This window comes from Nerophis lumbriciformis, linkage group LG05, assembly GCF_033978685.3.
Source record: "Nerophis lumbriciformis linkage group LG05, RoL_Nlum_v2.1, whole genome shotgun sequence".
NCBI classification, from domain to species: domain Eukaryota; kingdom Metazoa; phylum Chordata; class Actinopteri; order Syngnathiformes; family Syngnathidae; genus Nerophis; species Nerophis lumbriciformis.
Window position 1 is genome coordinate 9,987,580 of NC_084552.2, and position 16,989 is coordinate 10,004,568.

Sequence of the window (16,989 nt, forward strand, 5' to 3'; positions counted from 1 at the left end):
AATGAACTGTCAGCGCATTTAATTCATCTTACCTCACTGAATACCACTGATTTTCACCCGCTTTTTTGTCATACGTGTAGCTATGATAAAGGACACATGTTTTATTATTCATAGTTTGCTTAACAGAAATAGAATATTCTTATATGCTATAAGTGACCAGATCAAAACTGGGAATATAATCCCAGAGAAGGGTCAGCTATTTTTAAATTAAAAAAACAATATGATTAGGTTATATATATATATGCGTATATCCTACATAAACAATGTATGAATACATTAGATATCTATATATCTTATAGACTGTATCTCTGTTGCTGCAGCAGCAGAGAGTTTATTCTGTCTTGACACTTTGTATTGATATTTTCTATTACATTCTTCCCTTAAATGATCATGTTTACACTGATTGTTTTATATGTATTTTTTATGTATGTTGCTTTGGATAAAAGCGTCTGTCAAATACTTATATATAAACATATATAAACACCTGAAAGTCTTTATATCAGCTAAAACCACCAATCTGTTTCACTGGATTCAGAATAAAAGCAAATTTTGTCTTACCCAACAATGTTAGTATTTGAATATTGTTATTTGAAGACTTATTGCTGGTTACAATCAGGGGCGCCGAAAAGGGGGGGTAAAGGAGACGGATTCTAGGGGCCCATGATGGAGGGGGGCCCAGAGAGGCCCCTAATGATGATGAAATTATAATACAGAAAAAATAATGACACTGTGTTGGGGGCCCTGTAAAGATTCTTTTCATGGGGCCCAAAATCCCTAGCGGCGCCCCTGGTTACAATTATACTGTTAAGAAAGTATTGTCTTATACTTTGCATAAAATGAGAATACATCATAATCAGTGGCGGCTGGTGAATTTTGTTTTAGGTGGGGCTGAAAGTTTGTAAACCAAACCCCTGAAGGGGGGTCATCTTCCCCTTGAAGATTTCTTTGTGATTTTCACATACAAATGAAGCATTCTGACAAAATAATTAAGACAAAATAGAACATTTCATGTGTTTGCAGAGAACTAATTAAATTATCCCCTTAACTCCCCCCAAAATGGATTAACTCGCTGGAATAAAAAAGACAATATAACATACATCCATAAACGTGGACGCATGTGAAAAAGTGCAATATATTTATCTGTACAGTAATCTATTTATTTATTTATATATATTTATTTATTTTATATATATATTATTTATATATATATTTATTCATTTATATATGCACCTTATTGCTTTTTTATCCTGCACTACCATGAGCTTATGTAACGAAATTTCGTTCTTATCTGTGCTGTGAAGTTCAAATTTGAATGACAATAAAAAGGAAGTCTAAGTCTAAGTCTAAGTCTAACTATATACAGGTAAAAGCCAGTAAATTAGAATATTTTGAAAAACTTGATTTATTTCAGTAATTGCATTCAAAAGGTGTAACTTGTACATTATATTTATTCATTGCACACAGACTGATGCATTCAAATGTTTATTTCATTTAATTTTGATGATTTGAAGTGGCAACAAATGAAAATCCAAAATTCCGTGTGTCACAAAATTAGAATATTACTTAAGGCTAATACAAAAAAGGGATTTTTAGAAATGTTGGCCAACTGAAAAGTATGAAAATGAAAAATATGAGCATGTACAATACTCAATACTTGGTTGGAGCTCCTTTTGCCTCAATTACTGCGTTAATGCGGCGTGGCATGGAGTCGATGAGTTTCTGGCACTGCTCAGGTGTTATGAGAGCCCAAGTTGCTCTGATAGTGGCCTTCAACTCTTCTGCGTTTTTGGGTCTGGCATTCTGCATCTTCCTTTTCACAATACCCCACAGATTTTCTATGGGGCTAAGGTCAGGGGAGTTGGCGGGCCAATTTAGAACAGAAATACCATGGTCCGTAAACCAGGCACGGGTAGATTTTGCGCTGTGTGCAGGCGCCAAGTCCTGTTGGAATTTGAAATCTCCATCTCCATAGAGCAGGTCAGCAGCAGGAAGCATGAAGTGCTCTAAAACTTGCTGGTAGACGGCTGCGTTGACCCTGGATCTCAGGAAACAGAGTGGACCGACACCAGCAGATGACATGGCACCCCAAACCATCACCCAACCATGCAAATTTTGCATTTCCTTTGGAAATCGAGGTCCCAGAGTCTGGAGGAAGACAGGAGAGGCACAGGATCCACGTTGCCTGAAGTCTAGTGTAAAGTTTCCACCATCAGTGATGGTTTGGGGTGCCATGTCATCTGCTGGTGTCGGTCCACTCTGTTTCCTGAGAACCAGGGTCAACGCAGCCGTCTACCAGCAAGTTTTAGAGCACTTCATGCTTCCTGCTGCTGACCTGCTCTATGGAGATGGAGATTTCAAGTTCCAACAGGACTTGGCGCCTGCACACAGCGCAAAATCTACCCGTGCCTGGTTTACGGACCATGGTATTTCTGTTCTAAATTGGCCCGCCAACTCCCCTGACCTTAGCCCCATAGAAAATCTGTGGGGTATTGTGAAAAGGAAGATGCAGAATGCCAGACCCAAAAACGCAGAAGAGTTGAAGGCCACTATCAGAGCAACCTGGGCTCTCATAACACCTGAGCAGTGCCAGAAACTCATCGACTCCATGCCACGCCGCATTAACGCAGTAATTGAGGCAAAAGGAGCTCCAACCAAGTATTGAGTATTGTACATGCTCATATTTTTCATTTTCATACTTTTCAGTTGGCCAACATTTCTAAAAATCCCTTTTTTGTATTAGCCTTAAGTAATATTCTAATTTTGTGACACACGGAATTTTGGATTTTCATTTGTTGCCACTTCAAATCATCAAAATTAAATGAAATAAACATTTGAATGCATCAGTCTGTGTGCAATGAATAAATATAATGTACAAGTTACACCTTTTGAATGCAATTACTGAAATAAATCAAGTTTTTCAAAATATTCTAATTTACTGGCTTTTACCTGTACAATATGCACACACTCTTTTCACAAAATACAACCAATTGTACGTTAATGTTAAATCTTACTTGTGAAAAGTAATCCCCCCGATTCTTATTTTCAACAGTCCGCTCATTTGAGCACCATATCTTTGTTTTCTACCTGTCAACTGTCAGTTTAGGCTGCTCGCCGGCTCCTCATCACCACTTCAAAATGGCGGCCCAATTTCTCGCGTCACAGCAGCCAATGCTGCGTCTACTTATAACATGTCTATGACTACTACGCTGTCAGGGACGCTTTACGTCAAAATACGCGATGACGTCACGAACCCAGAAGTGTTGCAGGTGATCTCAGAGTCCAAACATGGCTCGTAGATTGCTGTGCACGACAACAAACCTTCTTTTGAGCAGGCCTCCGCTGCCCGTCGGACCGCGTTTCTTCTCTCAGACGGAACCGGAACCACTGACCGTCCGCAGGCAGAACAACGGAATCAGGTGACCTCTTTGTAGTTGACTTAGCGCTCAAGTGGCGAACTCGCTTTAAAAAGTTGCAGACACTCTTCCGTTTCGCTGGCAAGTCGCTACTCTTTATTTCAGTCCGTCTACCACGACAGCTTGAAACATTCTGATGAATTCGGCGTAATTCGGCAAAAGCCCACTGTTGCGTAACGTTTTGTTTACCTTGAAAATGTCCTCCCCCTCTGGCCAGTTTAATAGGTACAGCTGCTGGGCATGTCGGTGTTTTTTTTTTGTTTTTTTTAATATAAACCTTTATTTATAAATTTCAACATTTACAAACAGTTGACAATAATCAAAGTAAGTACAAAAACAGTACAAAACATCGCTAGGGGGTTGTAAATTCAAAGTAACTAAAATATAATGCAAAATATTAGGGGTGAAACGGTACACAAAAATTTCGGTTCGGTACGTACCTCGGTTTAGAGGTCACGGTTCGGTTCATTTTCGGTACAGTAAGAAAACAACAAAATATAAATGTTTTGGTTATTTATTTACCAAATTTGTAAACAATGGCTTTATCCTTCTAACATTGGGAACACTATAATAATTCTGCCCACGTTAATCAACATTAAACTGCCTCAAGTTGTTGCTCGGATTAAATAAAATGACAAAACTTTTCTTCTACATATAAAAAGTGCAACATTGAACAGTTTCAAGTCAACTCATCATGCTTAATTTATTACAGCATTTGGGAAGCCTGTAGTTGATTTTTATTATGTAAATGTTATATTTGTATCAACATGTGATAGCAGGGACCCTGCCATTCAAAACTAGGCTGCTACATTGCTAATGATTAATGTAACTATAGCTGAAAAAAACAGTACAATAGCAATAGGAGAGACTATTCATCCCTGAACACCATGGAGTTCATGTAGGCTTAATAAATGGGTTATAAATGATAAATGGGTTGTACTTGTATAGCGCTTTTCTACCTTCAAGGTACTCAAAGCGCTTTGACACTACTTCCACATTTACCCATTCACACACACATTCACACACTGATGGAGGGAGCTGCCATGCAAGGCGCTAACCAGCACCCATCAGGAGCAAGGGTGAAGTGTCTTGCTCAGGACACAACGGACATGACGAGGTTGGTACTAGGTGGGGATTGAACCAGGGACCCTCGGGTCGCGCACGGCCACTCTTCCACTGCGCCACGCCGTCCCTTGATGATGCACTTACATTATTATATCAACTATCAGAGACAGAAACTCTTCATTTAACGTAATGTCCTTTTTTGCTGCTTCAACAGAGCTCAATCAACACAGAAAAAGGTAAAGTGAAATAACAGACAGACAGGGCTTTGCTGTCCGTAACACACACACACACACCGCAAAATGAGCTAACGTTAAGCTAAAATCGAATGAGCCTTCACCTCAAGCCAGGACTGCGAGCGAGCTGAGCTGCCTTTTATATTTCTAGAAGGTCAACGGGCTCATAGTGATGTTACTAGTAGTTGACTGGGAGGTGTTTATTATCATTTGGGGAGAGTCCGCTGCCTGATGATTACCTGCTAAACACTGACTACATGCGCTCTGAATACGCACTGCTGATTGGCTGTTACCGCTCTGAGTGTAACCAATCAGATGGTTGTGTGGGTGGGACAATGCTGGGTGCTGTGTAGAGGACTGACAGAGGCAGAAGGAAGCGGAGGCGGCTACTTAATATGTTTGTGTGGAAACTCGTTCGGTACACCTCCGAACCGAATCGAAAGAGGTGGGATGTGGAAGGGAGGGTGTTAGTCAAGGGTTGAAGTTGCCTGGAGGTGTTGTTTTAGTGCGGTTTTGAAGGAGGATAGAGATGCCCTTTCTTTTACACCTGTTGGGAGCGCATTCCATATTGATGTGGCATAGAAAGAGAATGAGTTAAGACCTTTGTTAGATGGGAATCTGGGTTTAACGTGGTTAGTGGAGCTCCCCCTGGTGTTGTGGTTATGGCGGTCATTTACGTTAAGGAAGTAGTTTGACATGTACTTCGGTATCAGGGAGGTGTAGCGGATTTTATAGACTAGCTCAGTGCAAGTTGTTTTACTCTGTCCTCCACCCTGAGCCAGCCCACTTTGGAGAAGTGGGTAGGAGTGAGGTGTGATCTGGGGTGGGGGTCTAAAAGTAACGTGACTAGGGCTGCAGCTAACGATTATTTTTCTATCGATTAATCTATAGATTATTTTTTTCGATTAATCGGTTAATCTATAGATTATTTTTTCGATTAATCTATAGATTATTTTTCCTTTTACCGATTTTTTTTTTAATTTAAAATGAAGAGGAAAAAATAAATGTAGGCCAGTTTTTTCAAAAGGCATGGCTTTTATTTACAAAAAAAAAAGTATGGCCACTCAGTCAACATTGACAACAACATGACAAAATATTCTGTAACAATGTAAACATTTAAAACTTTTAACATTTAACAAAATTAAAAGTAACTTATTTGCTTTTTAATGTGCAAATATAAAAGTAAACATCCAGTGCAAATCTTAATATTCTGGAATAGTATAAGCATTTCAAAAGTAAAAGTATTGCTTATTTTGCTTTAAAATGTGCAAAAATAAAGATAAACATCCAATACAAAAAAGTGCTAAACGGAAATATTCTGTAACAAGTGTAAACATTTCAACAAAAGTAAAAGTATTGCTTATTTGCTGAAATGTGCAAAAATAAAGCTAAACATCCAATACAAAAAAGTGTACAGTGTAAACATTTCAACAAAAGTAAAAGTATTGCTTATTTTGCTTAATAACACAACAATGATAGTATGATTAAAGTGAAAGTTAATTGTTGGTTTGTACATAGTATATGTAACTGTTAATGTTGTAAAAGGTATTTGCACAACTAATTAACGTTAGCGTTTGTGACACGTCTTGTGCCGTGGGGTTCTTTCAGGACCGACAGACTGAACGCCAGACGGCTTTGCCAGGTTTACAATCTTTTAATTTTACACAAAGTCTTTTCTCTTCCAACTGCGCGGATCGCGCACCTGGGCACGATTGCGGCGTCGCTCCCGGCGCGCCCCGCCTCGCCGCTCGCTCGCCGCCGCCGCCTCTCCACAGCGTTAAAGAGGAGCGCGTCTTTGTAAACACTGAACAGGCACGCCAAACGCGCCTCTCAGAGCGAAACGGTGCTTTAGTTTATGAATTTACAACGCAGATACAAATGACACATTCATGTTTTTGTGTAATAATGACAACGTATACGCACGCGGACGATTGACTTGTTGATGGTGATGGCAAGAACGCTGTCGGGGGTTTTCTTTTCAAATGTTCGTTCATAGCCGTTGTGCTGCTATGATATGCCATTTCCGCTCGACACAGTGTGCATACAACAACATTATTAGGCCGTTTATTGAAATACTCCCACACTTTTGACGACTTTTGGCGTGCTTTTTTCCCCTCGCTCGCATCGTCTGCTTTGCGCTCCGCCATGACAGTAAAGTAGTGTGACGTAAATATGCGACGCGCCGACGCACAAAAACGGCGTCGACGTATTTACGTAACCGATGACGTCGACTACGTCGACGCGTCGTTTCAGCCTTAAACGTGACCAGCTTTTTCTGGGATGTTTGGACTTTGGAGTCTAGATTTGAGGGTTTTGGAGGTGCTTGGGTACCAGGAGGTGCAAGCGTAATCGAAAAAGGGTTGAACGAGAGTTCCCGCTAGAATAACCATGAATGATTTTAAAAGATATCTCTTTGACTTTGTTGGTAAATGTCATTCACAACATTATTCCAGAGCGCAATTACATAGGAGACAGACACACAATCATTTTGGAATAAGCTGTTATTTTTCTGATCAAAGCAAAGTTTCCCCACAGGAGTGTCAAGAGGATCATTCACCATTTTTACAGCAGAAAGAGGAGATGAGTAAGCCCTGCACAACATAACAACACCTGTTGGAATGGCATCAAATACAATGGCAAATTGTTTGGGAGTCACAGGGACCTTAAAATGGTTGAGAAATTCTTGGTAATTAAAAAGTTGACCTTCCTTATTGAAAAGCTGACTCACTAAAATAATATCATTCTTGAACCAATTGTTGAGGAAAAGAGATTTCTAGAGATGTCCGATAATATTGGACGGACGATAAATGCTTTAAAATGTAATATCGGAAATTATCGGTATCGGTTTCAAAAAGTAAAATGTATGACTTTTTAAAACGGCGCTGTGTACACGGACGTAGGGAGAAGTACAGAGCGCCAATAAACCTTGAAGGCACTGCCTTTGCGTGCCGGCCCAGTCACATAATATCTACGGCTTTTCACGTACACACAAGTGAACGCAACGCATACTTGGTCAACAGCCATGCAGGTCACATTGAGGGTGGCTGTATAAACAACTTTAACACTGTTACAAATATGCGCCACGTTGTGAACCCACACCAGACAAGAATGACAAACACATTTCGGGAGAACATCCGCACCGTAACACAACATAAACACAACAGAACAAATACCCAGAACCCCTTGCAGCACTAACTCTTCCGGGACGCTACAATATACACCCCCCGATACCCCCTACTCAACCCCGCCCCCTCCCCAACCCCGCCCACCTCAACCTCCGCATGGGAGAGCATGTCCCAAATTCCAAGCTGCTGTTTTGAGGCATGTTAAAAAAAAAAAAAGCACTTTGTGACTTCAATCATAAATATGGCAGTGCCATGTTGGCATTTTTTTCCATAACTTAAGTTGACTTATTTTGGAAAACTTTGTTACATTGTTTAATGCATCCAGCAGGGCATCACAACAAAATTAGGCATAATAATGTGTTAATTTCTGCTCTGCCGCTCCCAGTCTGTGGAACGCTCTCCCTGACCACCTGAGGGCACCACAGACTGTGGATGCTTTTAAAAAAGGCTTAAAAACCCTTCTTTAAAAAAAAAAAAACATTTTTTTTTAGATATATGCATACTAGTTTTAGCTATTTTGCTGTTCTAGTTTTTTTTTTTTTAATACACTGTAGCACTTTGAGGTTGTTTACTCAATGTAAAGTGCTTTTTACAAATAAATCTATTATTATTAATTCCACGTCTGTATATATCGGTATCGGTTGATATCGGACATCTCTAGTTGGAATGGCATCAAATACAATGGCAAATTGTTTGGGAGTCAAAGGGACCTTAAAATGGTTGAGAAATTTCATGGCAATTAAAAAGTTATTATTGAAAAGCTGACTCACTAAAATAAATATCATTCTTGAACCAATTGTCGAGGAAAAGAGATTTCCTTATGTAACATTATGTCGGTGTTTTGTAGGAGAATAATACTCAACAATCCCAAAAAGAGGAATGCATTGTCTCTGTCCATGCTGGAGTCCCTCAGGGAGGACATCCTTTCTGACGTGGACGGCCAAGATCTCAGAGTCATCATCATTTCAGGTACAGTCCACAGCGCCATGTCTGATTGTAAAAGTATATGTCACATTGTGTGTGTGTGTGTGTGTGCGTGTGTTAGCTGAAGGTCCGGTGTTTTCTTCCGGACACGACTTGAAGGAGCTGACCTCGGCGCAGGGTCGAGACTATCACACGCGAGTCTTTCACGCCTGCACGGAGGTGCGTTGCCTTGCCTTGCCCCTCCTTCTGTGTTGACTTCATTTGACAGGGGGGGGACACAGGTCCGGTGGCCATGGATGAAGTGCTGGCTGTCCAGAGTCGGGACCCGGGGTGGACCGCTCGCCTGTGCATCGGTTGGGGACATCTCTGCGCTGCTGACCCGTCTCCGCACGGGATGGTCTCCTGCTGGCCCCACTATGGACTGGACTCTCACTATTATGTTAGATCTACTATGGACTGGACTCTCACACTATTATGTTAGATCCACTATGGACTGGACTCTCACTATTATGTTAGATCCACTATGGACTGGACTCTCACACTATTACATTAGATCCACTATGGACTTGGGGTCTCACACTATTATGTTAGATCCACTATGGACTGGACTCTCACACTATTATGTTAGATCCACTATGGACTGGACTCTCACACTATTATGTTAGATCCACTATGGACTGGACTCTCACTATTATGTTAGATCCACTATGGACTGGACTCTCACACTATTATTTTAGATCCACTATGGACTGGACTCTCACACTATTATGTTAGATCCACTATGGACTGGACTCTCACTCTTATGTTAGATCCACTATGGACTGGACTCTGACTATTATGTTAGATCCACTATGGACTGGACTCTCAATATTATGTTAGATCCACTATGGACTGGACTCTCACACTATTATGTTAGATCCACTATGGACTGGACTCTCACACTACTATGTTAGATCCACTATGGACTGGACTCTCACACTATTACATTAGATCCACTATGGACTGGACTCTCACACTATTATGTTAGATCCACTATGGACTGGACTCTCACACTATTATGTTAGATCCACTATGGACTGGACTCTCACACTATTATTTTAGATCCACTATGGACTGGACTCTCACACTATTATGTTAGATCCACTATGGACTGGACTCTCACACTATTATGTTAGATCCACTATGGACTGGACTCTCACTATTATGTTAGATCCACTATGGACTGGACTCTCAATATTATGTTAGATCCACTATGGACTGGACTCTCACACTATTATGTTAGATCCACTATGGACTGGACTCTCACACTATTATGTTAGATCCGCTATGGACTGGACTCTCACTCTTATGTTAGATCCACTATGGACTGGACTCTCACTATTATGTTAGATCCACTATGGACTGGACTCTCAATATTATGTTAGATCCACTATGGACTGGACTCTCACACTATTATGTTAGATCCACTATGGACTGGACTCTCACACTACTATGTTAGATCCACTATGGACTGGACTCTCACACTATTACATTAGATCCACTATGGACTGGACTCTCACACTATTATGTTAGATCCACTATGGACTGGACTCTCACACTATTATGTTAGATCCACTATGGACTGGACTCTCACACTATTATTTTAGATCCACTATGGACTGGACTCTCACACTATTATGTTAGATCCACTATGGACTGGACTCTCACTATTATGTTAGATCCACTATGGACTGGACTCTCACACTATTATGTGTGGACTCTCACACTATTATGTTAGATCCACTATGGACTGGACTCTCTCACTATTATGTTAGATCCACTATGGACTGGACTCTCACTATTATGTTAGATCCACTGTGGACTGGACTCTCACTATTATGTTAGATCCACTATGGACTGGACTCTCACTATTATGTTAGATCCACTATGGACTGGACTCTCACTATTATGTTAGATCCACTATGGACTGGACTCTCACTATTATGTTAAATCCACTATGGACTGGACTCTCACTATTATGTTAGATCCACTATGGACTGGACTCTCTCACTATTATGTTAGATCCACTATGGACTGGACTCTCACTATTATGTTAGATCCACTGTGGACTGGACTCTCACTATTATGTTAGATCCACTGTGGACTGGACTCTCACTATTATGTTAGATCCACTATGGACTGGACTCTCACTATTATGTTAGATCCACTATGGACTGGACTCTCACACTATTATGTGTGGACTCTCACACTATTATGTTAGATCCACTATGGACTGGACTCTCTCACTATTATGTTAGATCCACTATGGACTGGACTCTCACTATTATGTTAGATCCACTGTGGACTGGACTCTCACTATTATGTTAGATCCACTATGGACTGGACTCTCACTATTATGTTAGATCCACTATGGACTGGACTCTCACTATTATGTTAGATCCACTATGGACTGGACTCTCACTATTATGTTAAATCCACTATGGACTGGACTCTCACTATTATGTTAGATCCACTATGGACTGGACTCTCTCACTATTATGTTAGATCCACTATGGACTGGACTCTCACTATTATGTTAGATCCACTGTGGACTGGACTTTCACTATTATGTTAGATCCACTGTGGACTGGACTCTCACTATTATGTTAGATCCACTATGGACTGGACTCTCACTATTATGTTAGATCCACTATGGACTGGACTCTCACTATTATGTTAGATCCACTATGGACTGGACTCTCACTATTATGTTAGATCCACTATGGACTGGACTCTCACACTATTATGTTAGATCCACTATGGACTGGACTCTCACACTATTATGTTAGATCCACTATGGACTGGACTCTCACTATTATGTTAGATCCACTATGGACTGGACTCTCACTATTATGTTAGATCCACTATGGACTGGACTCTCACTATTATGTTAGATCCACTATGGACTGGACTCTCACTATTATGTTAGATCCACTATGGACTGGACTCTCACTATTATGTTAAATCCACTATGGACTGGACTCTCACTATTATGTTAGATCCACTATGGACTGGACTCTCTCACTATTATGTTAGATCCACTATGGACTGGACTCTCACTATTATGTTAGATCCACTGTGGACTGGACTCTCACTATTATGTTAGATCCACTGTGGACTGGACTCTCACTATTATGTTAGATCCACTATGGACTGGACTCTCACTATTATGTTAGATCCACTATGGACTGGACTCTCACACTATTATGTGTGGACTCTCACACTATTATGTTAGATCCACTATGGACTGGACTCTCTCACTATTATGTTAGATCCACTATGGACTGGACTCTCACTATTATGTTAGATCCACTGTGGACTGGACTCTCACTATTATGTTAGATCCACTATGGACTGGACTCTCACTATTATGTTAGATCCACTATGGACTGGACTCTCACTATTATGTTAGATCCACTATGGACTGGACTCTCACTATTATGTTAAATCCACTATGGACTGGACTCTCACTATTATGTTAGATCCACTATGGACTGGACTCTCTCACTATTATGTTAGATCCACTATGGACTGGACTCTCACTATTATGTTAGATCCACTGTGGACTGGACTCTCACTATTATGTTAGATCCACTGTGGACTGGACTCTCACTATTATGTTAGATCCACTATGGACTGGACTCTCACTATTATGTTAGATCCACTATGGACTGGACTCTCACTATTATGTTAGATCCACTATGGACTGGACTCTCACTATTATGTTAGATCCACTATGGACTGGACTCTCACACTATTATGTTAGATCCACTATGGACTGGACTCTCACACTATTATGTTAGATCCACTATGGACTGGACTCTCACTATTATGTTAGATCCACTATGGACTGGACTCTCACTATTATGTTAGATCCACTATGGACTGGACTCTCACTATTATGTTAGATCCACTATGGACTGGACTCTCACACTATTATGTTAGATCCACTATGGACTGGGCTTCGGGCTATATAAATAAACCTTGATTGATTGATTGATTGACAAGAGCACCTCCCTGTCTTGTCGTCTCAGGTCATGACTCTGATTCAAGACGTTCCTGTCCCGGTTATCGCCATGGTGAACGGCGTGGCCACGGCGGCAGGCTGCCAGCTGGTGGCCAGCTGTGACGTGGCGGTGGCGTCCGAGAAGTCCACCTTCGCCACCCCGGGTGTCAACGTGGGTCTGTTCTGCTCCACGCCGGCCGTGGCGATTGGCCGCTCCGTGCCCAGGAAGGTACGAGGGCTCCACAACAACAACAACAACTCTCTTAGGTGTTAATCATATCGTTTACGTCTCCCGCCGCCAGGTTGCTATGGAGATGCTTTTCACAGGCACGCCCCTGTCAGCCCATGATGCTTTGCTGCACGGGCTGCTCAGCAAGGTGGTGCCGGAGGAGCGACTGGAGGCGGAGACGTTAGCCATCGCCCGGCGGGTGTGTCAGGCCAGCCGGCCCGTGGTGGCGCTGGGCAAGGCGACCTTCCAAAGGTCTTTGAACGCAACATTTACCAGTCCCGCCAGGATTTTGCGATGTGATGATCGCGCTAATTTAAGCAAATTCGACCAATCCCGGCAAAGTATGCGCAGCCGAGCAACTTTGTCCAAAGCCCACACATTTTTCGACAATCTAAAGTGTCTCTGAGTGGCGTTCAAACGCACACGTCAACCGTCTAATCAAAACGTATGTTTGTTTCTTGTGTAGATGAGGCAGGAACAGCAACTTGTAACAATATATTAACTCTTTACTGCTCAAATGCCGCAATTGTTATTCTCTCGCATAGCTTAGAGGACTCCTGTTCCTGTCTATGGCGCTAAGCCTTCTGGGTAATGTAGTGTGCAGACAATCACTTCCTAGTTTACATGTATTTACATGTTTATTTAACTTTTGTTTATCCACCTAGCAAAGAGGCAGTTCGAGATGTTGAAGTGTGATAATAATCTCTAATCCTTACTCATTTATGTCAGGTTCAAACACTGATGACATTTATTAAACAAGACAAGAAGCAAGGAATTAAACAGAGAGAGAATTCAATTTAGCTCAATTGAGGAGAAACGCGTAGACACTGTACCCTTGCACAGTGTCGTCCCACGCTCTGATGAAAGATTGTACGCCTCCTCTTTTATTTGGACTTTCCCTGGTAACATGGCAACAGCTGTTTCTAAGGGAGGGGGGTCGTAAACAGCCATCGTCTTTGGTTATAAAACAGTTCATAGAAAAGGTTGTAAGCAGCCGTTGCCCTCGGTCACAAAACAGTTCAAAGAAAAGGTGCCTGGAGGGGAGTCAGGCCCTGCTTCCTCTCCGCTTTGTAGATCTCGGGTCAAGACAAAATCTTCCTGTGGATTACAATAGAAGAAAGAAACCGACGCTTTCATGTCGCTTCCCATCCTACACAGTGGAGTTTTACAAGCCTTTTGTTTGGTAAGATCATAGACAGCTTTTGTCTGCTCGCCGGGTACTCATTGAAACACAAAGTTTTGTGATAACTTAGATACAATTATTCTGACAATTTACTTACAAGAATTTACAGAATTACTAGTATAAATGTGTAAGAAAATGACTGTTTAAGATGAACAAACACTTTTTAAAAGTAAAATGTCTGCAACTTGTGGACATCGGAGTAGACAACGGACAAGAAGGAAGACTTTGGTGGTGTCGCTCATTATTATTATTGATAGTTAACTAAAACAGTGCAGTAATTGGATACTGAGCTCTGAGTATGTGCTTTTACTGCCATCTAGTGTCTACTTTTAGGCATGTTTATTATAAAACATCCAAAACATCAATACAGTATTTGTTTACCAATTTTTGTAAAAAAATAAATAAATAAAAAAATCCTGTTCTTTTTGACATTAAGGCCTCAAGGAACACTTAAAAATAAAAATCACAAGTGGAGTCAATGTTTTTGAAAAATTAAGCCTCAAAACACACCATTTTTGCTGCAAACTCAGGCATTCCAGGCCGCAAAAACCACAAAAAAATGCTGCAAAATCCTGTTGGGACTTATTTACCCATTCTAATCACAGCTGCTATTTATGTTTGAGACGCTCTTGTCTTTCCTCCACAGACAAATGTCTCAAGGTAGAGATGCGGCGTATGCCACCGCCTCCAAGGTGATGGTTGACAACCTGGCTCTGAGGGACGGCCAGGAGGGAATAAGAGCGTTCATTGAGAAACGCAAGCCAGTGTGGAGCCACCAAGCTGAAAAAGTCAGCGACTGACTAGATTTGCTGCACAAAATGTGAAACAAGTTGCCTTAAAAAAGGAGACTTTGATGGAAAATCAAATGACAATTGACAAATAATCATGATGCATTCTCTGGCTGCATGGTCACCTTTGAAAATACTGTATGTAATAAAATAGTTTTATATTCTTAATATTTGTGGATTATATTTGGCATTTTTATTAGAGTAAGCCAGCATTTGTGGGTGTTTTTTTTTTGTCAGATGCAAAAATATCGTTTTGTTGCTTGGAATGAAATGAATGTGTCTGCCAATATGGAGGATTATATACTGTATCCAAGATGAAATACTACTTTAAACTGGACTTTAAGACGAAATGAATGTGATCATACAAAGTAGGTTTTCATGGAGGATAGCTATTGCTGCTTCAGATACAAACAGAAGGGTAAGATACATTCACAATACTTGATTTGTTTTGTTAAAAGCAAAAGTATTTAATACATACTTGCCAACCTTGAGACCTCCGATTTCGGGAGGTGGGGGGGTTGGTGGGGGTGGGGGGCGTGGTCGGGGGTGGGGTGGGGCGTGGTTAAGAGGGGAGGAGTATATTGACAGCTAGAATTCACCAAGTCAAGTATTTCATATATATATATATATATATATATATACACATATAAATAAATATATATATATATATATATATACACATATATATATATATATATATATATATACATATATATATATATATATATATATATATATATCCTGAAAATATGCAAACAAAACTGTGTTTAGATAATTGATACTTCAAACTTGCATAAATAAATATTAAGGAATATAACATAACTTGGCTTCTGAGAGTTTCAAAATGTAATGAATAAAATGCTAAAGTTGTTGATAAACAAGCAATTATTTTAATAATTAAATATGGTCATTTTTATTGAATTATTATGATAATTTAAAATTAATTATTTCAAATATGTTTATTTTAATGTGTAATTCTATGGCTGGATGTAATAAGGAGTCAGAAAAAATACAAATAAAAATACAATTAATTTTGATGTTTTTAGCAAATTATAGTAAACATTTATTTAGTTGTTTTTTTTAAATTAATAAATGTATTTATTTTTAGGTAAGATAAACATAATAATACAATTTATCTCTAGTCTGGATGATTTACTTCTTGTCACCCTGTTGTCCTCCCGTCGTGAAAAAAGGCTGTCCTCACTCAGGTCCGCATGGAGCTGGAGGGGGCGTGGCCTCCAGCTCCGCTGAAAATCGGGAGATTTTCGGGAGAATATTTGTCCCGGGAGGTTTTCGGGACAGGCGCTGAATTTTGGGAGTCTCCCGGAAAATTCGGGAGGGTTGGCAAGTATGATTTAATAAGAACTTTATCAAATACTTTTTGAACCCATTTATCATAACATAATATCATTATGATAACGTTTTTATGAAAGCGAATTACTCCCTTCTTTTTCTTGTTATTCTAATGTGCAACCTATATCAACAATGATTAAAGCTGCATTTATGAATTTAAGTAAAAAAAAGGGGGGAAAAAAACCCTCCAAAAGTATATATGCCTCACCTGGTGTATAGTTCACTGCACGTCACAGTTCGCAAGTATACACAAGTCATTTCTGTTATGGATGTACTGTTATTGTACTGTTTCTGTACTTGTTTTAATTAATATTATTATTATTTTTTTTTTTCCTGTCCAGCTTTTCAGGCAAATAATATAGTTGATGTAGATGCCCATATCGGCTGTACACATTTACTTTACAAAAGAGAAGTGTGGGATGATTATAGTTTTAATTATTTGTATTTCTTGATTGTATATAAATGTTGCATATTACAAATAAAGGTTTATAAAATAAAATAAAAATGTCAGATAGCATGGCCCTGTCGCTGTTTTGTACTGTTTCTGTACTTGTTTGATTATTATTATTTATTTTATTTTATGTAAATGTCGAATATTATAAATAAAGGTTTTGAAAATAAAAATTAAAAA

At 39.9% G+C, this 16,989-nt stretch overlaps 1 protein-coding gene across 1 annotated transcript; it reads left to right on the forward strand.

Annotated features, from left to right (window-relative positions):
* The first annotated feature begins 3,222 nt into the window (after positions 1-3,222).
* echdc3 (enoyl CoA hydratase domain containing 3) lies at positions 3,223-15,173 on the forward strand. The gene is made up of 6 exons (XM_061961298.1): positions 3,223-3,416; positions 8,684-8,805; positions 8,882-8,979; positions 12,834-13,034; positions 13,108-13,286; positions 14,864-15,173. Exons 1-6 carry the CDS (start codon positions 3,286-3,288, stop codon positions 15,015-15,017), a joined length of 885 nt encoding a protein of 294 aa, XP_061817282.1. The 5' UTR covers positions 3,223-3,285; the 3' UTR covers positions 15,018-15,173.
* Positions 15,174-16,989: the final 1,816 nt, after the last annotated feature.